The sequence below is a fragment of the Boleophthalmus pectinirostris genome, unplaced genomic scaffold (genome assembly GCF_026225935.1).
Source record: "Boleophthalmus pectinirostris isolate CB_2022bp ecotype Guang Dong unplaced genomic scaffold, ASM2622593v1 HiC_scaffold_11, whole genome shotgun sequence".
Taxonomy (NCBI): domain Eukaryota; kingdom Metazoa; phylum Chordata; class Actinopteri; order Gobiiformes; family Gobiidae; genus Boleophthalmus; species Boleophthalmus pectinirostris.
In genome coordinates, this window is record NW_026570994.1 from 5,213,435 (window position 1) to 5,239,935 (window position 26,501).

The following is a 26,501-nucleotide window of genomic DNA, read 5'->3' on the forward strand; positions in this document are numbered from 1 at the left end:
CCACAATATCAATACTGTATCATCACATTAAACAATACGATATCTCAATATTTTGTGATGTTTGTGATGAGGAAACAACACTATAACATAGATCAGAAAATAGTGCAATATGGGCCCTTTAAACTACTGTGAAACATCTTTGAGGTACTATGAAAACTTTGGATACATGTACTAGTATAACTGGAATTAAAATTTTTTATACATTTAGTTCTTAGAAGAAATTATAAAGTCCCCGAACAAAGCAAAATGTGTCTTTTACAGATACATTGTAAGCAGATCCTGAGCTTAACTCTGCTGTGTACTGTCTGCATCTAATTAAGGCTTTTTATTAATCAGTAAGTGCGTGTTAGCATGCGTTGTTGTTATCCTCACAGCAAAACTTCACTCTTGTCTCGAAAGTTGTGAAATGCTCTTTTAAAATCATCGCGGTGAATAATTACGATGTTGTGAATGCGTAAGGTAAGTGAGGGATAACTTTGGACCACTAAAATGAACTAGTTTTGTTTTTTACTTTCTCTCGCCGCCAACGGGAGATAGATAGAAGCATGCGCACACTCAAACGCCGCTCCATAAACCTTCTGTGTTCAGTGTCAGCCCTCACAAATGTCCATAATTGAATGGAATGAGTCTGCGCGTGAGTTACAGCTGTAATATCTGCCGTCTGTGTGAGCGCGCGGGGGAGCGGCGAGGGGAGCGGTGATAAAGGGGGATTAATTGGAACAGTGAATCACCAATTTGTTGGTTTGAAGAGCCGCGAGACGTTTACGAGACGGCGAAATGACGCGCTATTCATCAGGTAGTCAACGGAGGAGCGTGGGGAGCGCCGCAGCGGGACAAACAGGTGAGGGAGGGGAGGAGGGTACCACGCTCGAGGCTTTTGAAGTAGTTTTGACGGGATTGGTGTTGTCATAGTGTTCAAATCTGAAAGTACATTTGGATACAGTGAGAAATGCCCAACGCTTGATTTTAAAAGTGCACTGTATAATTGCTCTGCCGGGAATGTTCCACAGTATGACATTAAACTAGCCAGGCTAACCCACCTCGTGCCTCCGCTCAATTTCATTTATCTCCAGGGACTAGGTCAGGAATCAGAATACACTTGACGGTTTGCAAGAACTCCGGAAGTTGTAGAACGTGCACCGGCCAATCGACGAAGAGCTGTGAAGCCATGACGTCAAACTCAAGCACCTGTCTGGGTCCCTTTTGTCGTGATGGATGTAGACGAAGACAACACAGAATGCCTGGCTCTTTGCTGATTGGTTGGTGCTTGAACTCGCACTTCGGGGGTTCTTGCAAACCGTCTTGTGTATTCTGATTCCTGACCTAGTCACTGGAGAGAAATTAAACTGAGCGGAGGCACTAGGTGGCACCAGCCTGGCTAAAATTACCAGTGGAACAAGACTTTTTGTATTTAAAATATAAAAATATATCTTACTACACTTAAGATAAGAAAAACAACAACCCTTCGCATTTAAAATAAGAAACAAAACAATTTAATGTTGCTTGAATTAAGAAAAGAGTCTCTTATTCCATTGGTAGATCATATTATATGTACGCTGAATCAATAAAGAATCAAATAAAGTAAAATGTTACAGACATTCTGTGTTGGCAACGATTCCCGAGATCAAGGATTTAAAGCCGGAACAAAGAGAATGTTTGCTGAATTTTATCAAGAAGGACGTTATTGTCCTTCTTCCTACAGGATTTAGGAAAAGCTTAATATACCAGTTAGCCCTGTGAGCAGCGCAGAGATTGGTTACATGAAAAAAGATCTCGTCTACCGAGCGAACGAATCCTAATGCTACGAGGTCAGACAGTTTGTACGAAGTGAAACCGGCTGATGAATCAGGCTAGGTGCTACCAAGTGCCTCCGCTCAATTTCATTTCTCTCCAGCAACTAGAGTGGAATACAACAGACGGTGTGCAAGAACTCTGGAAGGGTGAGTCCACGCACCAGCCAATCAGCGAAGAGCCATACATTCTGTGTTGGCAACGATTCCCGAGATCGAGGATTTAAAGCCGGAACAAAGAGAATGTTTGGTGAATTTTATCAAGGGGAAAGACGTTATTGTCCTTCTTCCTACGGGATTTGGGAGAAGCTTAATATACCAGTTAGTCCCGTTAACAGCGCATTACATACGTCACGATCAAATTGCAGTGACTGGTTAAATTAAAAAAAGCACCCGCCTACTGTTGAGCGAATGAAATCTAATGCTGCGAGGTCAGACAGTTTCCACGAAGTGAAACCGGCTCATGAAGAAGACTAACATTAAACAGCTCTACTTTACATTTATTCAATTACAGATGGTTTTATAGCTCAAAAATATTTAGAAAATCAACATTCTGACTGTGGGTCGCCTCTCCACAGATCTGACCTGTAACTTGGTCTGGTTTGGTCTCCATGAAGATAGAAAGGTTTATATACCAGACTGTGAAACATTCCAGACAAAGCAATAACATCTCCACGGCGAAAAGCGAACCCTTAACTATAAAAGTTACGCAGTGCGCCTTTAATAAAGCAGTGATAATGTACAGCTCCCATCCAGAAAGAGAAATACTTTATTGATCCTGAAGAAAATTCAAGTTCAGCTGTTAGTTAAATTTCCACTGTGCTTCTCTGTCGTCTTTGTGTCTCAGTCAAATGTCTAAGTGCAGTATAACAGGAGGACTGGTCAGGCAGTTGGAGCAGTTTGAGGAGAGGCACAACCCTCAGGACAAAAGTGTTCCTCCTCTATCTCCTGCAGCATCACAACAGCCTCCAGAAAATCCCAGGTGAACACAACAGAAAGCCTCTCCTAAACCTCACTCTTACTCCTCTCTGTTGTTTCGGTTGGTGAAGAAATAGCTTATTCCTTCTCGCTGTATTTCCTCCAGAAGGTCTTTAACTACGTTTGGAGTTAGAAACCGCATATAGTGTAAAAAGCAAAATGTTCATAGCTTGCTTCTTAACTAGCCTCTTGCAAGGTCTCCATGGATACGGGAAAAACAAACAGCTCATTTCACAAAACCCAACAGTCCCTTACTTGTGTCCTTTGAACTGCACATACTGTACTTTTTAGTTGGTTAAAATCCCATGACATGATGTTGTAGACGCTTGAGTAACCAAATGTACTGCAATTACTAGCAGTAGTTTTACACGGTGTATGGTTTCACAAAGTACTAATTATGTATACAAGTATTGCAATAGTAATAGTTTCCATCTAAGCATTTTGCATTACTTTAAAGTTCACTCTTACTCACTTTTAGTACATTTTTATTCACTTGAAAACACGGTTCAATGTAGAGAAGGTTTCAACAGTGCTCATCTGGACACTGTTTTTGTAATCAAGACATTCCGGCTCCCACCCAGAAGCCTTTTTTCGATTTGATGAAACTAGCTTGAGGCGTTACAGTTGATCCTACTCTGAGTTCACTAAGTCCAGCCTGAATCGGAGGAGTTTTAAAGTGAAACTTCCCTCTCGGAAATGATATCAAAACAGATGGTTTTTGTCTGCGGGAGCTGGAATCGCAGCTTTACCAATGATTATTTTTACGTCGAGAGCTGGATTTGAACCGTCAACCTTCGGATCAGTGGAGAAACGCTGCCTGAACTGGAGGAGTTTTAAAGTGAAACTACCCGCTCAAAAAATCAAATCAAAATGGACGGCTTCCATCTGCAGGAGCTGGAATTGCAGCTCTACCAATGATTTTTTTATTTTTTTTTTTTTTTACATCGAGAGCTGGATTCGAACCCCCAACCTTCAGATTAGTGGACAAAAGCTCCTTATGCTGTAAAAACTAAGATCCAACCAAGTTAAGATGAATTGAATTAAGAAAGTTTTATCATGATTTGAGTAAATTTCACTTGACAAGTAAAATTATCATAGCCTGATTCATCAGCCGGTTTCACTTTGTGGAAACCGTCTGTCCAAGCAGCATTAGGATTCATTTGCTCGACGGTTGGCATGTACTTTTTTTTATTTAACCAACCGCTGTTATTTGGTCATGATGTATGCAATGCATCACTAACGGGGCTAACTGGTATATTAAGCTTTTCACAAATCCCGTAGGAAGAAGGACAATAACATCTTTCCCTTTGATAAAATTCACCAAACATTCTCTTTGTTCCAGCTTTAAATCCTCGATCTCTGGAATCGTTGCCAACACTGAATATATGGCTCTTTGCTGATTGGCTGGTGCCCGAACTTGCACTTCCGGGATTCTTGCACACCGTCTTTTGTATTCCGATTCCTGACCTAGTCGCTGGAGAGAAATGAAATTGAGCGGAGGCACTAGATGGCGCCAGCCTGTGTAAAATTATCTACCAATGGAACAAGACTTTTTGTACTTAAAAGATAAAAATACAAATTGCTACACTAAGAAAATCAACAACTGTTTGCACTTAAAATAACAAACAAAAATCAAATGTTGCTTGAATTAAGAAAAAGCCACTTATTCCATTGGTAGATCATTTTATTTGGCACGTTGAATAGACTCAAATAAAGTAAAATGTTCTTAATATGAGTCATTTTAACTTACCTAGATATTGTTTTTTGCAGTGTAGATCAATCTAATCAAAGCTTTTTATTCGCCAGGATGATTTATTAACCAGGAAATGAGCGTTTGCATGCTAGTGGGAGTTACTGTTACCGTCACAGCGAAACTTGACTCTCAGAAAGTCTCAAAGTTGCGAAAAGCGCTAATAAACTCATCGCGGTGAATAATTGCGACACTCAAAATGCGAAAAGTTAAGTGAGGAATAACTTTCTACTGTTGATGTTTAGGTCAAGAGTTGGATTCGAAACGTCAACCTTCGGATCAAAGGACAAACACTGTACCCTTCTTGCAGCCCAAAAACTTCAATCGCACAACTTTTAGACCTAAAACTATCCCCCTCTCCCCAAAACTCCATAACCCGTCAGTGCTTTGAAGTGCCCCGCGATATGACATAACGGTGACTCACAAAGCAGTCGGTGTCCTTGGGGCCCGAGCATCCGCCGGCGCACTCTCGGTGGCAGCAGTCACTGACGTAGGGGCCGAAGCAGCGTCCGTCACACTGCTCGGCGCACACCGTCTTGGTCACTGCATGAACACAAACAGGGGGAAAAAGGAGGAACAAAAGGAGCGGTTATAGAGTTACAGAGCAGGACTTCACACAGGCGCTATCTCCTTCATAAAGCCTCGCGACGCAGACAAATGAGGCGCACAAAGGTTGAACATGAGGGTACAAAAGCATGTTAGGATGGTGCAGGAAAATGTCAACATGGCCTTGGACTTTTAAGGACACCGCATTATGCAGTATTTGTGCAGTTACTGGCCTTTAAAAGTGCTCTGAGGATATTCGCTTTGGAATCTTATGGCTTAGAACTTAACATAAAGATGTGTTATATGGAAGGCCTTTTATATATTATACATATGTTTTCATTTCTTGTACAGTACTGTGTTGTCTTCAATAGTGCCTTATAAATAAAGTGGATATATATATATATATATATATATACTACAATTATTGAGCAGTAAAAACGTCAAAACTAGTTAAAAGCCAAAGAAAACAAAGGACAGTAGTTAAGAATTTTGGACATAGGGCCTCATTTCCTAGTGAGCCAGAGTGTTGGAGACACGTGGAGACACTTTTTGAAATATTATAATATCCATCCAGTCCTTGTATTTGCAGAGGTCGCTGGTGCTAGGCTAGTACATGTCAATGGCCATAGTTAGCCTGCCACTAAAAACAGTCTTACCCACTCCACAAAACAAAACAATTATAACGCCAGACTGTCCATGTAAACATCTGTGTTGATAGAATAAATTTAGAAATAAAACCAGCCTTGCATTTGAAGGATTTATGTCCAAGCAGCAGCAGTGAGTTGTACTTCCTGATAGAAAGCTTTGCAGTGGCGGACTGATACACGAGACAATAGTCCCTCAACATGTGACGATTCATGCGATGCAAGGTTACTTTTATTTCAAACATTATTCTATCAACACAGACATTCACATGGACAGTCTGGTGTAATAATAGATTTGTTTCGGGTGTTTTGTGGAGTGGGTAAGACTGTTTTTACCGTCGGGCTAACTATGGCCATTGACATGCACTAGCGGAGCACCAGCGACCTCTGCAAATACAAGGACTGGATGGAATATTTCAAAAAGTGCCTCCACACGTCTCCAACACTCTGGCTCACTAGGAAATGAGGCCTTATGTCCAAAATTTCAAACTGTCCCTTTAAAAGCAAGAAAAGAGTCAGCTTGTCTTATGTGAATTGGCAACTTATTCTTATATCTTATAATTTAGGCCCCAGCTCTCCTCCAAGCTTCCTCCAGGACTGAGGAACCACGAGCAGAGCCTGGTCAGCAGATCTGAAGGAGCACATTAGCTGAACATAGCAGAACGCTACAATGACACTGAGATGAAGAAAACCATTTTTTTTTAGAACAGAGCCCGTTGGAAGTTGTAATTGCATATATCCAAACTTCTTCCTGGTTTGTGACATCAGTGTGGATAGAGCCTACTGTAATGACGACACAAATGCTTTGAACAAGTCTGCTGGTAATTCAAAGCAGGGATGTCCAAACGGAAATGTTTGTTGGTCAAACCTTCTGCTGAAACGGCCCAAATAATGATAGTCAGTACTTTTTTTTTTTGCATTTAAGTAAGTCTACCACTATAAACTCACATTGGAATTAAACTACAGACCTAAAAAGAATATTCCAAGTTTCATTTAAGGTGCAGTGGATCTATAACAGCTTTGTTAAATGCATCCAGTATATTTAGATGTGTGGCCCCTCGGTGAAAAAAGGTTGGACACTTCTGATTAATAGACAGAGAAAACATACCTTTTTGCGTCTCTTATTTAGTTACTAGGGATGTAGCGATATCCAAATCTCACAATATTTTCACGATATTTATTGCAATATTTTGTGCAGGCTAACAAAAACGTCTTTCCTCTTAAAATTCCTTGATAAAACGTAAAGAACTAAGATTTAAAAGTGCTTAAAACAGTTACTTCTTCATGTAGTATATGGAGTAAAGGATCATGGTCTGTGTAGTTTCCTCTGTTTTTGTAGCTCTTGCTTTTTCGTTGGGGACCCAATACCAGCTTGTTTCTATGGAGATGCCATTGCTCTGTCTGGAATGTTCCACAGTGTGACATTAAACAGCTCTACTGAACATTTATTCAATTCCAGGTGATTTTATAGCTCAAAAATACTTAGAAAAACAAGCATTCTGACGGTGAGCGGGGTTGCCTCTCCGCAGATCTGACCTGTAACTTGGTTTAGTTTGGTCTCAGTGAAGATAGAAAAGTTTAATGCCATACTGTGAAACATTCCAGACAAAGCAAGAACATCTCTACGGAGAAAAGCATTTGACAGACCTTCTGGCAGAAAACTTACACCATGCACCGTTACAAAAATGGTTGGAAATATAATAAAAATTTATGTTTTTCAAGGGATTTCCAAGCAATAAAAAGCTGTTGTTTGATTAAATTAATGCTCTACAGTGGAACATTCCAGCCAAAACAATAACATCTCCATTGGACAACCGTACCTTTCACCAGACAGTTAATATAATATGTCTTTAATCTTTTACCAATTAAATATTTTCTTCTTCTCTTTTTTTGTTTACTGTTTTAGTCATCATCTTTTATTGTATTTATTTTTCTTCCTTTTTTGAACACTGCGCCTCTTAAATTCTAATTTGTGTGGCTCAGTGCTGTGCTAATCCTTCTGTCGAATAATATTAATGACAGTATGTTTGTGGAGATTAGCCCAGATGTAGGCCAGTATTTGAAAGGATTAAAGTCATATTTGTGTGTACTTAAATACCGCCTATATACACCACATTAAGTACTATTATATTTGAAAATGTGGACTGTACAATAGCCATATAATCCAAAGAATCTAAATCAAAATGTCATTTTTTTAAAAGAAATAAGGCAGAATAAATATACTTTAACTATACATGGGGTTTAGAAAAATAGAAAATAGAAAAATTTAAAATTAGCACTGTTGCCATAGCGATTAACAAAATATATATAGCAAAATACACTAATATATGTATTGAATGAGAAAAAAATCTTAATATTTTTTTAATATAAAAATTAGATATTTCTTTCTTTTTTTTTTGTTAACATAAGGCAGAATAAATACACCTTAACTATCCATGAGTTTCAGAATGATAAAAAATGAGCACCATTGCCATAGCGATTAACAATATACATAACAAAATGCTGTAATATATGTTTTGAATGGGGAAAAGTCCTCAAAATTTGGCCTAAAAAAACAAGATCATTCTTTCTTTCCTTTCTTTTTTTGTAAAATAAGGCAGAATAAACACATTTTAACTATCCATGAGTTTCAGAATGATTAAAAATTAGCACTGTTGCCATAGCGATTAAAAATATATATAACAAAATACAGTAATATATGTTTTGAATGGGAAAAAGTCCTCAAAATCTTGCATATAAAAATAAGATATTTTGTTCATAAAATCAAAACTCGATTTTCTTCTTTATCTTTTTTTTTGTTTTTTTTGTTAAAATAATACAGAATGAACACATTTTAACTATCCATGGTTTCAGAATGATTGCAAAATGCATGAATGGGGAAAAGTCCTCAAAATTTTGCCTTTCTTTTTTTTTTTTTCTTTTTTTTTTTTTTTAAATAAGGCACACACTTTAACTATGAATGGGTTTCAGAATGGTTAAAAATGAACACTGCTGCCATAGAGATGAACAATTTAAAGCAAAATACAGTAATATATGTTTTAAATGAAAAAAAATCCTCAAAATTTTGCAAATAAAAATTTGATATTTTGTTCATAAAATCATAAATACATTTTCTTTTTTAACTTTTTGTTGTTAAAATAACACAGAATAACTATCCATGGCTTTCAGAATTATTAAAAATTAGCACTGTTGCCATAGTCGTATGTTTTGAATTGGAAAAAGTCCTTATAATTGTTGCACTAAACAGGAAGCAATTTTTTAAATTTATTTTTAATTTTTTTCATATTAAAAATGCAATTTGTAACTTTTCTGGTGTAAGCTCTGTCACCTCTTTGTCTCCATGGAGATGTTATTGCTTTAGAATGTTCCACAGTATAGCATTGCACTTGTCAATCTCCAAAGAGATGAGCAAGTGACATGAAGCCAAGTTGCATGCCAGATCTACGGAGAGGCAAGCCCGCTCACACTGTTTTGTGACCGTGAGCGGGGTCGCCTCTCCACAGATCTGACCTGTAACTTGGTCCGGTTTGGTCTCAGAGATAGAAGGTAGAAATGTTTAAAGCCATACTGTGAAACATTCCAGACAAAGGAAGAACAAAAAAGCGTTTTTTTCTGGTGGAAAAGTTACACAATGCATCTTTACAAAATGGTTGGAAACATAACAAAATTCACAAACTATACATTTTCCACAGTATTTCTTGAGCAATGAAAACACGTAGAATTGAATAAACGGGACATAGCTGGATTTAATGCTATATTGTGGAACATCTAGATCTCCATGGAGACAGACAATAAAAGTGACTTTTATGAAGTTTTAGTCATGTTATAATGTTGTTACCTCCCCAAAAACAGACCTGGAGTTGTGTTTTGTTTCATTCACGCACATTTGAGTAACCCTGCATTATTAGTCTGTCTCTGTGTTCCAACTTGTGATGTCATTAGGTGGTAGTTTTCAAGTTAACATCTACATTTTACTTTTAGTTCAGTAGAGATTGTCAATTCATGCTGTCTGAAATCATCCAAACGTTTCTAGTGAAGGTGTATGGAGTATAGTGGAGCACTTTCTGTATCACCACATGACATCACAAGGTGGAACATGGAGGGTTTTCTCTTTGAAAGTTGAAGTCAGGGTTTTAACGCTGAGTGAATGCGGAGGCAGATTTCACATTGACCTTACAGTGATGTTCTAGAAGTGTATAGGTGAGAGCGTACACGACCTCTCGGCCCCCGTACACGTGCACGCCCAATAATCCGCCGTAATCTATCTACAGGCAGGGTCACCTCCAGGGTCAAAGGTCAAGGCGGAGCGAGACGGAGGCGGAGGAGAAGCGACGGTACATACATGTCATAGTGCGTACGGTGAAAGAGTACAGCAGTAAAAGAAGACAAGTCGAAGTAAATACGTAAAAGATAAGATAAATACATAAAATATATAAAAAATACAATAAAATAAAGAAATAGTGATAGATGTATGGATAGTAAATCATTAAAAAAAAAACTCTATTCCCTTTTAATTTTAATTTTATGATGATTATCGTGTGCGTATAATTTGTTTGAGATTTGTTTTTATTGTGATTTTCATGCCTTTCTTATGGCGTAAAAATACTTTGTGTACGAATAGTGCTATACAAATAAACTTATCTTGTTCTGCCTTCAATAAATTTACCAAAATTAATTAAAATGTAATACAATTAAATAAAATTAAAGTAAACAAATTAAAATAAAACATTAAATATGCATGATGATTTCAAGAGATTTTTTTTCAATGTTTTTTTTTTTTAAAGTTATGACAATATATTTGATCTTTTTTTTTTTCTCAATTTTTGTTTTAAATTTTGTTCAAATTTTTATATTTATACATATAATATATGTGTGTGTGTTCTTTTAACATTTTTTTTATTATTATTATTTTTTATGTTTATTTTTTAAGTTATGACAATGCACTTGATCATTTCTTTTTGAAAACAACTTTTTTTTTGGAGATGGATCAAATAAAAATAAATAAATTTTCCAATAATAAATATATTCAAAAAATAAATAAATATTTTGAAAATTGAAACTTCAATAGGCTTTGCTTTAATTTCGTGATGGGTATTTTGGGTAAAAATAAAAATAAATAAATAAATAAAAATAAAACAAATACAAAAAAAGTGTTGTGAAAATAAGTCTTGGACTAACTATTGCTGTGCCCTTAAGCAAGACCAGTCCAGTCGCCCAAGCTCTGAATGTGTTTGTGGGTTGCCTTGGCAACAGTTTGGGGATTTTCAGATTGATTCATTTCCTGGCATTTTTATTTGAAATGCCAAAAATGAAAACCCAGAATGTTTTACCTGATCAGAAAGCCATGAGCACGTTATATTACGAAAAGTAAATTAAACCTGCAACATCATTTTTTTAATACGTAGGCCTTCAGAATACTGCAATGTCTTCAAAAATAATGAAACTTTTTAAGCATAACATTGTATCTTCTGAATGGTCCAACATATAATCTGAAGTACCTTTGTTAATACGCAGTTCCTGATCTCTTCATTAAGTACTTACTCAATCTTAATACATTATTTGTTCATTAAAGAGTGTAATTAGAGCAGTAATTCTAACACGTTGCCAAATAAACTTGAGTGCGGTTGTTAATTCTCACCATTCGCATCTAAACCCAAACATACACAGTATTTTAATTGGTTATATATTTTGTAAAGTGGACTCTTGTGAGATTTAAGTCATGTTATAATGTTATTACCTCATCAAAAACAGACCTGGAGTTGTGTTTTGTCTCCTGTATTATTAGAATGTCTACATCCCCGAAGCCAGTGGTGTCGTGGGAATTTTTTAAGTGAAATCACATACCAGGACCAGGACTAAACTAGGACTGAACCATGACAGAACCAGGACTAAACCAGGACTAATGTTGGACTTGAGACAGAGAGGGAGAACCCTGAGCCCGTGGAGCAGGGTGTCCACAAAGTGTGACTGGGTGGCGGCTGCGCAGAGCTCTGCACCTTTTGCCTGCAGTCACCCAACACTCTATGCAGGCTCAACTCTGGGCCCGTTCCTACACTCAGTCCTGGTTCAGTCCTGGTTTAGACCTGGTTCAGTCCTGGTCCCTCATGTCACATATAGGACTACTCAGAATGCTCTGTTCCACCTTGTGATGTCAGTAGAGATCGGCAATTCCAGGGCCGAAATGATCCAAATGATTCTAGTGAAGGTGTGTGGCGTTTAAAAACACAGTGGAGCACTACTTGTATTACCACATGACATCACATGTTTGAGTTTGAGAAAATGATTTAGCTTAAATCTGTAAGATTTGTGTGTTAAACATGCGTGAGTGAAACAAAAAACACAACACCAGGTTTGTTTGTGATGAGGAAACATTATAACATACACTTATTTTGCATATTGTATCTGTTATAACATTCGCTTGTGAGAATTAAGTCATTTTAAAAAAAATTGTTTTATCGCACAAAAATTCTGTTGGAATTGAAAAAAAAAAAATGCATTACTGATCACTACCCTATACTATATATATATATATTACCCTATACTACTACAGTGTCTACACACATATACCACAAAACAATTACATTTTTTATTGTGTTTCATTTTTCATAGTTTTTACAATGAATTTCCTCCACTGAAATCACTACATCCAATCTGAAAACAATGTGAGTTTTTAAACACTGCAAATCCTTCATATCGAGATTGGAAAATAGTCCAACATGGGCCTTTTAAAGTGATACATAGAGACATTCTTTTATTCAAACTTTCTTTTTTTTCATACTTACACATCTGACACTGGTCTTCCTGATGTCCCCAGCACCTTCCATTACAAGAACGATGACAACGCCGGCCTGCCAAAGACAAAAAAATACAAAATTCAACTCAGAACTTACAATTTCTGAGAGTCCCCACAACTCCACCACGCCCCCTAGCTGTCAATAGATGATGTCATTACATACGTTTGGTCTCCATGAAGATAGAAAGGTTTAATGCCATACTGTGAAACATTCCAGACAAAGCGAGGGTCTTTAGAATGTTCTAAAGTATAGCATTGCACTTGTCAAGGCCAGATCTGTGGAAAGGCAAGCCCACTCACACTCAACATGTTTTTCAAGGTATTTCTTAGGAATAAAAAGACGTTGAATACAGTGGTGGAAGAAGTACTCAGTTGTGTTACTTAAATAAAAGTGCAGATACCAGAGCAAAAAAATAAATACTCAAGTAAATAAAAAAAACTAAATATATCACATGAAAAAATCTATTTATAAAAGTATTAAAGTGTACTTAAAGAGTAAAAAGTCAAAATATTTAGTGCAGATTTTGAGATCTAATGAAGCTTCAAATGTGGTGATTTTTGATACCGCTTCCCCAACCTGTGACAGGACCGCCCCCACCACGCTCATGGAAGTGCCTTGCAAAAGGACACAACAAGTGAGACTCAAACTTCTGACCCTCAGGTTGGTGGATTCGAACCAGATCACTTCTTCAGACGATGTGGAGAAACGAGGAGATACGAGGACTTTGTTTTAACAGTTTTTTTGTTTGTTTTATTTTTCGTTTAATTTAATGCCCCGCTGAGGACCATACCACAGTAGTCTCCATGACAACCAGAAAAGTTACACAGTGCATCTTTAAAGGTCCAAACTTCAACTCACAACTCACACTCACTTCTGACAAACTTTAAGACTCCACCACATCCCCTAGTTGTCAGAACCTCTCACAACGTCCAATTCAAACTTCTCTGCTACGAAACTTCTCCCACCTGTGACAGGACCGCCCCTGCCACACTCATGGAAGTGTCTTGCAAAAGGGCACAGCAACTAAGACTCAAACTTCTGATGTTTTGGTTGGTGGATTCGAACTAGACTTCTTCAGACAGTGTGGAGAAATGATGAGATACGAGGACTTTGTTTTAATAGTTTTTTGTTTGTTTGTTTTATTTTTTGTTTAATTTAATGCCCCACTGCGGAACATAGCACAGTAGATAGTCTCCATGACAACCAGAAAAGTTACATAGTACATCTTTAATGGTCCAACCTTCAACTCACACTCATTTCTGACAGTCCCTACCGTCCCTTAGCTGTCAGAAGTCGTCACAACGTTCAACTTAAACTTCTCCTCTATGAAACTTCTCCAACCTGTGACAGGACCGCCCCTGCCACGCTCATGGAAGTGCCTTGCAAAAGGACACAACAAGCAGGACTCAAACTTCTGACCTTCAGGTTGGGGGATTCGAAACAGACCACCTCTTCAGACGGTGCGAGATACGGTTCAGATACGAAGACTTTTTTTTTGGTTTTGTTTTGAATTTAAGTTAATGCCCCACTGCGGAACATACTGCAGCTCTAGAACCGATCTCCACGACAGCCAGAAAAGTTACACAGCGCATCTTTAAACGTCCAAACTTCAACTCACAAGTCACACTCACTTCTGACAGGCCCCGCGACTCCGCCACGCCCCCTGGCTGTCAGAACCCCTCACCACGTCCAACTCAAACTTCTCCGCTCGGAAACTTCTCCAACCGGTGACAGGACCGCCCCCGCCGCGCTCGTCCGTACAATAGCGAAAAGCTGAGCGTGAACGACAAGCCAAAGTGGGAGCTGACAGAGCGCGCCATCGTCATCCGCTAATTGACTACGGGTTAATTATACGGGGAAAGTTGAGTGGTGAAGTGGGGCACGCCTGTTGTGTGTGTGCGCTTGTTAAATCCCAAATACGCCTTGGCACCGCGGATCGGATCTGGCACCCCCGTCGCCAACGCGCGGCTCGTTTTGTCGATTATTTTCTCGTTATTTGCTTTATTTTCGGATGGCCTCGCTTTGTTCCTCCGCCCTTCGCCTGGTCGTCAACAGAAGGACATTAAACGGAGATTCTGAAATGGTTTTGAAAAGTTGGATGAAGTGGACGTTGGTTTTCCTCTGTGTTCTGGAGGTTAGGAAGAGGTTAATAAGTGGAGAGACTAAAAGCAAAACTCATATTCTCTTTTTTGGGTTTGGGCTCTTAATTTACAAAAAAACAGTCCAATCTGCACGTTATTTTTAAGGATCAGCTCTTAAAGTAGCACCTACACCGAACTTTACTCATGAACGTAACAACATTTTCACGAAATGTACCGAAGGATTTTTTGATATCTAATTCCAAGTCTGATTTATTCAAGTTTTAACTCAAAAAATTAGGCAGAATTTGAATTTTTTTTTGGGCACATTTTTAGTCAGAACGAGTTTACTCAAATACTAAATAAAATATGCAAAATCCCCTATGTATATTTTTTCTGTATCTAATCTGTCAACAAAAAGAAGCAACGAATTTAAACTTTCTTTTTTCTTGTTTCTGTTTTGAATTATCTCAAAAAATGCGCAGTTTTGGCCATTTTTACAAATAAAATGCTTTAATTTTTTCTGAAAATATTACACGAAGAAAAACATTCAGTCAGTCTAAACAGTCATGCATTATTTTCTTTGATTTATGTTCGCAAACTGCAAGAGAAGTTTCAAATTTATTTATCTGAGATTTTTTTCATGACTTGATTCTTTTTTTTTTTTTCTTGAGACCTGCAGGGCCCCATGTCCCGGACAGATTTTTGACTCAAAAGTTACACACAGTTTTTTTTTTTTTTAAATAACACTGAGAAATATTGTGTTGGGTAGACGCGATTAGAAGAGATGAGACGCCAGATTCCAGATGATTCCAAACACCACATACGTCTGCAGTCGTCATTTTACCACTGATCACATTTACTTCAGTGGGTTTGATCACAGTCGGTCGGTGAGTTCAGTGTCGGGAACTACACCGGAAGTTGTCATCGCATGTTTTTAAACGTCTTCCTGGTTTGTGACGTACGCGTGGATAGAGCTTATTTAGATCTGATTTGCCGTACGTTACATAGACCTGGTTTAGCAATAACAAAAAGAAAGCATTTGATTTATTGTCACTATATATTCGCACACAAGTCTTAATGTGCATAACCAAAGAATCAAAACATAAAGAGAACACGACTGAACCCATAGTCCTGGTTTAGTCTGGTTTACGATGTCTTTGTTGAGTTCTAGTCCTTATTTAGAACATTTTGTGGTGGTTTTGACTTTGACTTGATTTTGTCATAGTTCTGTCCTTCTTTAGATTTGATTCAGGTCTGGTTTTGTGCAATGGAAATGTCTTGCCAAAAGACACAACAAGCAAGAATCAAACTCAGGTTGATGGATTCTAATGAGACCCAGCTAACCCCTGAGCCACTAATTGGCCCTTAGTCCTGGTTTGGTCTGGTTAGAACATGGTCGATTCTAACCTTCAGATTGGTAGATTCTAACCTTATTTTAGATCTTTTTTTTGTGATTTTGACCTGATTTGTCCTAGTTCTGTCCGTCTTTAGCCGTAGGTTTGGTCCAGGCCTGGTTTGTGTCCTTGGGGTGTCTTACCAAAGAACTTCTGACCTTCAGGTTGGTCAATTCTAACCTTCAGATTGGTAGATTCTAACCTTATTTTAGACAGTTTCGTTGTGATTTCAACCTGATTTTGTCGTAGATTTTTCCTTCTTTAAGTGTAGATTTGGTTCAGCCTTGATTTGGTGTCATGGAAGGGTCTTACCAAAGAACTTCTGACCTTCAAGTTGGTCAATTCTAACCTTATTTGAAACAATTTTGTTGTAATTTCGACCTGATTTTGTCCTAGCTCTGTCCTTCTTTAGCCGTAGATTTGGTCCAGACCTGGTTTGTATCCTTGAAATGTCTTGCCGAAGAACTTCTGAACTTCAGACTGGTAGATTCTAACCTTATTTTAGACAATTTTGTTGTGATCTCGCCTGGATTTTGTCCTAGCTCTGTCCGTTCTTTAGCCACAGATTTGGTCCAGACCTGGTTTGTATCCTTGAAGTGTCTTGCCACACTGATTCTGAACTCCAGGTTGGAGTTCTAACCTTTAGACTGGTAGATTCTAAACTTATTTTAGACAGTTTTGTTGTGATTTTGACCTGAGTTTGTCCTAGCTCAGTCCTTCTTTAGCCATAGAGTTCATCAGTTTGCCTTGTGACACACGTGACATGCCCCTATTCCTGGGAAAGATCTCGAGCAAGGATTCCAAATCAGAATCCAAGTTGGCTACGCCCACTGTGATGTGTAAATATGAACGGTTTTCATTGTGTTTGGGCACTTTGGTTGTTTAAATGATCATTTCAGTCACTTTTATCACTGCAATACTTTACTGCGTCTGTATCACTGCCTATGGGTTTGGTAATCGGTGTTGTGGTGAGGCCAATATTGAACAAATATTTGATTTAACGGGCATTAACGTCCATAAGGTTGTAACAAAAGAGAAATCATAAAATGAAGTGCCAATTTCAAAATTAAAATTAATTAAAGCAGTCGCATTTTCATAAAAAGAGGGAACAGTCATAATCATAATCCACATAGTCCCACATGTGAAACATAATAATACGCTTCAAACTCGGACGTGACATCAAATCCGAGGTCCAAGTAGGAGTTGGAAGATAATCGAATGCAGATTTGGTCCAGCCCTGGTTTGTATTTTCCGTGAACCTTTCTTTTTTTGTCATTTGGACCTGATTTCTTCCTAGATTTGTGATTTTTGTATCCATAATTCCAGGTCCTGGCTTGGCGCTTTTGACATCCCTGCATCTTTTGGATAGATCACAACATAAAACACTTTTCTACCGTCTACTGTCTAATTTCCAGAACACAGATGCTCCCTTCATGCAGTACTACTTCTGTATTTTTGATCTCTCCGTGTTGGCATGCCCGGAGTACTGCACAGTAGCGGGCGGAGAGTTTGCGCGCTAATAACAGGCATTAGCCCAAAACGACTTTACTATGTGCCACTTTGCGCGTCATCCAACCCCATCCCTCCCTGAAACAAAAGGTCGACATCGGTCCCCGCCCCCCCCCTCTCCCTCCTCTCTGCATGTGCCTCGCCGATGGTGCCACAGCTGTCCCTATTGTTCCCAATGACATGTTTTTCAGTTTGCGTCACCCGCAGAGACTGGGCTTCAAATGAGCAAGGAACTGGTGCGAGAATATTTATGAGTCTTTTTTTTTTTTGGTGCTAGAAACTTGTTTTTTCTTTCTTTTATGTTTTTTATTTTTGTAGTTTTGACTCATTTCAATTTAGATAAGTTGATTCAGCTTGTTTATCCACTAAAGCTTTCTGTCTTAGCAATGATTTAACATTAAGCAAAATAAGATTTAAAAAAAAAAAAGAAAAAAGATAAAAAAATTTAAAATTATAATTTAAAAAAATGATAAAAGCTTTCTGTGTTAATAATAGTGTAGCATTAGATTTAAAAAATATAAATACAATTAAATAAAATTAATAAACCGCTCGAAACGTCTTATCAAATTCAGAATATAGACGTAAAATGAAATTGAAGGTGTATCTCCGTGGAGGTGTTATTTCGTTATAAGTTGCACATTATGGCATTAAACTTACAAATTGCCATGGCGACAAGAAGGTGATGCTCCCATACCAAGTTACGAGTCAGATCTGTGGATAGGAGGCTCCACTGACAGTAAGAGCGCATGTATTTTAAGGTTTTTCTAAGCAAATAAAAGAACTAAAATGACAAAAATAGCTTCACAGATATGTTTAATGCCATAGTGAGGAATATTCCAAGCATAGTACTAACATCGTCATGGAGACAAGCAGCTACCAGACTCCCAATCAGGAAAGTTATGCAGTGCACCTTTGCATATAAACTTCATAACTTACAATTTTTTTTTACAAGTTTTACGATAAAGTCTTTTTAACTCTTCAAGACCTAAGGGCAATTTTAGTTTATTTGTCCTTGCCTGGATTTTTTTTCTTCATGTTGCTATTAAAACTCCCAATTTTACCCCCTAATGAAGTGTTATACATCCTTTTTTTCAGTACAACCTGTTATTTCACAATCTGTTGCTGTAATTGTGTCATATGTTTGTAATAAAAGCTATAGGACCAGAAATACAAATGTAAAATGTAAAATAAAATTCACACTCTTTCATGCAAAACACACAGCAAACATGTATACAACAACTTTTTGGACTTAAAAAAGTCTAAATCAGGGCCTTAGCTAGCCTGATTCATCAACCGGTTTCACTTCGTGGAAACTGTCTGACCTCGCAGTATTAGTATTTGTTCACTTGATGTTAGGCAGGTAGTTTTTTTTATTTAACCAATCGCTGCTATTTGGTTGTGACGTATGTAATGCATCGCTAATGGGGCTTATTGATATATTAAGCTTTTCCTAAGTCCCGTAGGAAGAAGTGCAATAACGTCTTTCCCCTTGATGAAATTCACCAAACATTCTCTGTGTTCTGGCTTTAAATCCTCAATCTCGGAAATCTTGGTTGGATTGGCTGGTGCCCGAACTCACACTTCTGGGGTTCTTGCAAACTCTCTAATGTATTTCGATTTCTGACCTAGTTGCTGGAGAGAAATGAAATTGAGCAGAGGCACTAGGTAGCACCAGCCTGGTCTAGGTCTTAGCTACAAAAGTACAAAATATCTAGTCTATGAGTAAACTCAAAATATCCTCATTGCCTCAAAACAAAAAAAAAAAAAACAAAAAAAAAGTGCAATGGCCCCTTTACTTTCCTGGTGTCAGTTACGGAAACAGCTGGTGTAAGGTCCAGGGCACAGAGCCACATCACTTCCTGCATTTCCAGTGGTGGAGTTTGCAATTTGCGGGCCTTAGGCGAATTTGAGTTGACTATCATGCAACTTTGTTTTGTTTTTTTTTTGTTTTTAATATATTTAATGTAGTCTGTCATGCACATCTCTATTTATTTGAATTATGGTAGATTAGAAACTTGTCTTAGTTCAGTCGCCTACTAGATAACCAGAACTGAAAGTAGTTTTATTTTTTTGCTGGTACAGTTACATTTTTATTTAATTTTTTTACATCCATTACATATAATTATTATAATTTTTCTCATGATTATTGTTTAAAAGTAAATACTCTCATTTAATGTCATATTGAGAGAAAATCAAATTGCTCTGAGGCCTCGGTCATTAGTGGCACTGAGGGCAATTGGTTGGGGGCCCCTCCAGGTTTGGGGGCCCTAAGCAGCCGCCTACTTTTGCCTAATGGTAGCACCGCCTCTGTGCATTTCCATGGTGTTTATTACATTTGGATTTGTACATTTTGAGTCAAATAAATCTTTCAAATGAAAATAGCAAGAGATGCGCAATGACGTAAACCAAGACACGCAATTTGCCATTTATTTGAGAAATAACTGCAGATATCACTTGTTTTTCTTCACGATTCATCAGGTTTCTGTCTTTTATGGTTGGAAAGTTATGCGCAGTTATACAAAACATATTCCTAGGTATGGTATTGTGCAGCTTTTCCACAGAATAAGACCCCATGAAGACACGGGGAGGGCATCTGACACAGCACAGGGACATTTCAGAACACATTTGTACAGATCTAAACCACGGGGTTGGGAATTTTCATACAGAATAAGACTTCAATAAAAATGTTGTTATTTTTGAAGATATTCAAGTTGCGTTTTTGATTTGATTTGTGATCCATTATTCTAAAATCAACTGATTTCAACTTCCAGTGTTCTATTTTTAAATTGAAAACTTAAATCCCAAACTATAAACAACTCGAAGTGGTCGCGGAACAGCAGTGAAGAGATCGGGAATACAGTCAAGTGCCCCTAACTAAGTGTCACATTGGATTTGAGAAGGACTTGGCCAGGAGAGAGCGGGCTCCATAGGCAGCGCTGGTGGACAGGCAGGGCGGTGGGGTTACATGGGAAACAGACACCCTGATCTAACTCTATGTGATGGTGAACCAAATGACCACGGGCTAAACAGAGTGGATGAGGAGGACGGGGTTTGACTGGTGCACGGGACGCAGGGAGGGAGTAATAAATATTTATACTCGCTTCTAGAGATAGTAACGGGGTGACCAACAATAGAATGAAGTACTAAACCAAATTCAAATAAAGGTGCGCTCTGTAACTTTTAGATTGGGGGTCCGTCAAGTGTTTGTTTCTATGGATATGTCATAGCTTTGTCTGGAATGTTCCACAGTGTGACATTAAACAACTCTACTTTGCATTTATTCAATTACAGATGGTTTTATAGCTCAAAAATACCTAAAAAAAACAACATTCTGACTGTGAGCAGGGTCGCCTCTCCACTGATCTGACTTGTAACTTGGTCTTTGTTTGGTCTCCATGAAGATAGAAAGGTTTAATGCCGTACTGCAGAACATTCCAGACAAAGCGATAACATCTCCACGCAGAAAAAGTATTTGATGGACGCTCCAACGGAAAAGTTACACAACGCACCTTTTTTTTCTTCCGCTGTTGAAGGTTTTATAACTCAAAAGTACTCAAAAGTACTCAAAAGTACGAAGAAAAACAGGTGTTCTGGCTGTGAGTGGGGTCGCCTCTCCGCAGATCTGAGCTGTAACTCGGTCTGGTTTGGTCTTCATGAAGATAGAAAGGTTTAATGCCATACTGTGAAACATTCCAAAGCGATAACATCTACATGAAGAAAAGCATTTGACAGACCCTGCACCAGAAAAGTTACACAATGTTCCTTTAAATATGCAACTTTTCTGGTGGGGTGGTCTGTCACCATGGAGATCTTTCGCTTTGCCAGGATAGTTCAGTTGCGTTAACCATATGTAACAAGCAATTATTGTATTTATTTATTTTATTTTTTTATTAAATATACATGCAATGCAGTACAAAAACATACATGAGGGTGGGCTCGCCTCTCCACAGATTGACCTGTAACTTGCTTGTTTCCATAGAGACAGATAAATTTGGATATTGCATTTATTTTCACTGATCTGCTTTTAGTGCTTTCTGTCTGAATTAGAATTGTTAAAAATTTCAAGTAACTATGGACCTCTGTCAGGTTTTTTTTTATTTTGGTACAAGACCTTCTAGAGCTCGGGTGTCAAACTGTCAAACTCAAATTCACAGAGGCCAAAATTAAAAACGGGACTGAGTCGTGGGCCAAACTAAAAATTTACTCAAAATTTTCAACATTTCAACATCGATTTCAAAACAAAACAATCAATTTCAAAACAATTTCAGCATCTGCGTGTTTTCTCTTCTTTTGAGATATCATTTTAAACCTTTTCTTATTAATATAAATGTTTAATCATAGTTTTGCTTGAACTAAATAATAACAACATTTTAAATAAATAATGTCTCTATAGTCTATCTGTAACCGGCGGGCAGCTTTAATACATATTTGATATGATCTCGCGGGCCAAATATAATTATATTGCGAGCCAAATTTGGCGCCCGGGCCTGAGTCTGACGTTTCTGTTCTAGAGGAAATACTTTTATGGGGTGGGCTGTTTCATCACTAACTGAAACAACAGAGGGAAACATGAAGGAGGGACACTGTGATGACAGAGCAGCAGGACATAGACAAGGAACATGTGTTGTCCTGAGGGATGTTACTCTCCTCATGCTATCGTGATGGCCCTACATGACATGTGCTCCTTGTATACTACAATGAGAGCTTTAACTGAGACACAAAGGTCACTGAAAATGAAGTACACTGCCCAATCTGTCCGTCCATCCTCGTCCCATGTCATACTTACATCCCAGGTTGCTGTTGTTGGAAGGCACCACCAGAAGCTCGGCCTGGGGGTTCTTGATGATGTCTCTCCAGTGGATGGTGTCGGCGTGACACAGGAACTTGTTCTGGTCCACGTAGACTCCACCGTTCAAGATTTCTACAACAACAAAACAAAACAAAATGCAATTAAAACCTGTAGCATTTCGATTTTGAGTGAAGTTTAATAAAGTGGACACAAGTAAGAGGTGAAAAGAACACATATTATGCATTGTAGTGGCTTCAGTTCGCTTTTAAACATGTTTTTGATCACTTTAGTTTACGGGCTTAAAGTGGTCTGGAGTTTTATCTATGACGCAACAATCCAGGGAAAATGTGAACGGAGAATTTTTGAGTGTTTCCAAAAGATTTAAAATTTATGGTTTAATGAAACAAGTGTGAACGAAACAAAATTAAACTCGAGGTATGTTTTTTAAAAAGTAAAATTTCCACAGAATACAGTTTTCTTTAAATAAAATAAATAATAATAATAATAATATTAAATTGTAGTAATACATTTTAGTTAGTATTATTATCATTATTTTGTATTTTATTTTATTAAATTTCTGCAAAAAAACAAACAAAAAAAAACAAGTAACTAAAACTCACTAATTAGATAAAAAAAATATATATATGTAAATAAATTTTAAAAAAATATAGCATTGGAGTTTTGCAAGTAAGTATTTTGTATGTTTTTTGTTTTTTTTTTTTTTTTCAGGATTTAAATTTAATTCAATTTTTAGCAACAAAACCAATATAAATACACTATATAAATGCTGATATAAAAAAGAAAAAAACAGACTGCCCAAGATCACGAGACATATAATATATCAGGTATTTCAAGACTGTTCCAGGTTTTCATTGCTATTCAGGATCGCAACCAAAAATAAATAATTTTAAAAGAATCCTCCGATGAGCTCATAGGCTTGTGTACAGTTCTTGGCCGATGGCAGAAAATCGATGAAAGTCAAGGTTGACCCTCTGGAGCGCATCTGGCCATGAAGAAAAACGCTATTGACAAATGCGCAGTCTAATTCAATGCCACGTCCAGAGACAATGTGATCCCATACAAAGCGCCGTACGCATTAAGATAATACACGGACGCCAGCAACTTCAAATAAAGTACAGCATCTTTAAGAGTTTGAATGTCAGTGTGTACAAAACTTCACTTCACTTTTATTGCATTATTTTCTATTCTTTAAACTTCAAGTGCTTCCAATTCATCAACCAACCTCCAACTGGTTACCCCTGACCGTGATCAGAATGAGTCCCGTGATGGTTTATGGACTTAAAAACTACACAGAAGCTTTGGAGTTTTATTTATGACGCAACAATCCAGGCAATTTTTGAGGCTCAGAGAAGATGACTTTGATTTAATAGATTGAAACATGTGTGAATGAAGTAAAAGTACAACTCCAGGTATGTTTTTGATGTGGGGATAATAATATAACATGATATTAATAACAATTTGTGTGCTTTAAAAATAATTTAATATTTTTGCCAAAAATAATGAGAAATATAAGAGATATTTTCTGATAATTAATACTGTTTGATTTAGTAGTAGTTTTAGTTTTTTGTATTATTTAGAGTTTTCGAAGATTGCACTGGCAGTCAGGATTTCTGTAAAAAACAAACAGGACTAAACCAGGACTCAAATTAGGACTAAACCAGGATTCAAATCAGAACTAAAACCAGGGCTAAACCAGGTCTAAATTAGGTCTAAATCAGGTCTAAACCAGGGCTAAAATCAGGACTAAAACCAGGACTAGAATCACGTCTAAACCAGAACTAAAGCAGGTCTAAACTAGGTCTAAACCAGGACTAAACTAGGTCTAAACTAGGTCTCAACCAGGACTAAAATCAAAGACTAAAACCAGGTCTAAATCCGGACTAAATCTCGGTCTACTCTAGGTCTGAACCAGGTCTAAACTAGGTCTAAACCAGGACCAAACCAGGACTAAACCAGGACTAAACCAAGACTAAATCTAAGTCTAAACCAGGTATAAAGCAGGTCTAAATCCAGACTAAATCTAGGTCTAAACTAGGTCTAAACCAGGACTAAAACCACAACTAAAACCAGGTCTAAACCAGGACTAAACTAGGAGTAAAACCAGGACTAAATCTAGGACTAAACCAGGATAAAACTGAGTCTAAACTAGGTCTAAACCAGGTCTAAACCAGGACTAAAATCTAGACTAAAATCAAGACTAAAACCAGGTCTAAACTAGGTCTAAACCAGGACTAAACCAGGTCTAAACTAGGTCTAAACCAGGTCTAAACCAGGACTAAACCAGGTTTACAGTTGGTTTAAAACCAGGACTAAACCAGGTCTAAACCAGATCTAAACCAGGACTAAAATCAGGACTAAAACCAGGACTAAACTAGGACTAAATCTAGGTCTAAACTAGGTGTCAAAAAGGATTAAAACCAGGACTAAAACCAGGTCTAAACAAGGCTGACATTCACCCAATTTGAAACCCCCTGATCTCCGTAGAAACGAGCAGGTAACAGACCCCCAACCAAAAAAGTTACACGTTGCCCCTTCCAAACTGACTTCCTTCCTGCTTCCTCGCTCGCTCTTGCACCTCACTTCCTTTCGCGACGTCTTTCAAATCGTCTCGCGCAAAAACCCCGTGACCACCGTCCTCTTGACCTCCCGCTCGCATGTCGCCGCGCGTTCGCTTAATCGCCGAAATATGTTTCTTTCCAAGGACTCAACAGATGCCCGGCCGCACATAATAAACCCTAATCCCCGTTTCAGTGATATAGGACGCTTTCGGAACGCGCCGGAATGACTCGACGCGGCGCTAATCCCGCGAGCTAAAACTCATCAGTAGCGTTGGGGTGGTGGATTTAGATACAATCAGGCTCGAAGTACTTCTCCTTGGTTCAGGGGCAAATGTTCTATGAGAGCTCTTGTTCTAGTTAATGAAATTTGAATCAAAAACGGCGAGTGACTTTGTAGTTGAGATTAGGTCGGGATTAGCCAACGGAAAAGCGACACGAGTGGGTTATTTGTGTACGGGGCGAGCGTTCCAGACGGATAAAAATAAATAAATAAATAAATAAATAAAATCTTGATGTTTTGTGGCTTATAGATTTGTTTAGAGCAAGATAAATATTTTAAAAAATATCTATATATGTTCCAAAAGAATCTGTGTATTATTCGTTTTTCAAAATAAAACCAAATATAAGAAAATGAAGAAATAACAATTTAAACCAAAATTTAAAAATAGATAACGATTCGGGTTTTTTAGTTTTCAATCTTGTGTTTAAATGAATAATGGAAAAAAAAGACAATAAAAAAAAAAAAAAAACAATACCGGCTGTTTCCATGACTTAAACTGCGATGACGAACTTTTGTGCCACATACAAACTGATCTAGGACTGCACCAGGTCTAAACCTGGACTAAACCTGGACTAAACCAGGACTAAACCTGGACTAAACTAGAACTGAACCAGGACTACATCAGGACTAAACCAGGTCTAAACCAGGACTAAAACAGGACTAAACCAGGACTAAAACGGGACTAAAACAGGATTAAACCACTACTGAACCAGGACTACACCAGTTCTAAACCAGGGCTAAACCATTACTAAACCAGGACTAAACCAGGACTAAACCAGGACTACACCAGGACTACACCAGGACTACACCAGGACTAAACCAGGACTAGACCAGGACTAGACCAGGACTAGACCAGGACTAAACCAAGAATACAGCAGGACTACACCAGGACTACACAAGACTGAATCAGGACTGAACCAGGACTGAACCAGGACTAAAACTGGACAAAATCAGAACTAAACTAGGTCTAAACCAGGACTAACTTTGGACTTGAGAAAGAGAGAGATGGGACCCTGAGCTCGTGGAGCACAGTGTTGGTCCTTTTGCCTGCGATTGCCCAACGGTCTGCGAGGTGCACCTCTAAGTCCGTAACGACGTTCCACCCTGGTTCAGTCTTCCTGGTTTAGTGCTGGGATCAGTCCTGTTTAAGTCCTGGTTCAGTTCGTATGCAGCTCAAAAGTCAGGCATCTCAGTTTATGTCAAGGAAACGGGAAACGGCCATTATTTGTTTTTTCCATTATTCATTTAAACACAAAAACAAAAGCTATAAAAATGTTGTTTTAATTCTATTTAAATGTGCACGGCGTAACCTTCCATGTAGGTCTGTACGAAAATGACTAAACTAATAGACACATAAAACAAAACTA

The 26,501-nt window shown here is 37.9% G+C and overlaps 1 protein-coding gene across 1 annotated transcript in view; it reads right to left on the minus strand.

Annotated features, from left to right (window-relative positions):
• The window catches only part of LOC110170911 (receptor tyrosine-protein kinase erbB-4), a gene marked incomplete at its 5' end in the record, with an annotated part of 420,000 nt that overhangs the window by 238,223 nt on the left and 155,276 nt on the right, over positions 1-26,501 (minus strand). The window contains 3 exons of the mRNA XM_055166723.1: positions 4,943-5,061; positions 12,491-12,556; positions 22,273-22,407. Coding sequence (XP_055022698.1) covers positions 4,943-5,061; positions 12,491-12,556; positions 22,273-22,407 — 320 coding nt within the window. The remainder of the gene's footprint in view (positions 1-4,942; positions 5,062-12,490; positions 12,557-22,272; positions 22,408-26,501) is intronic.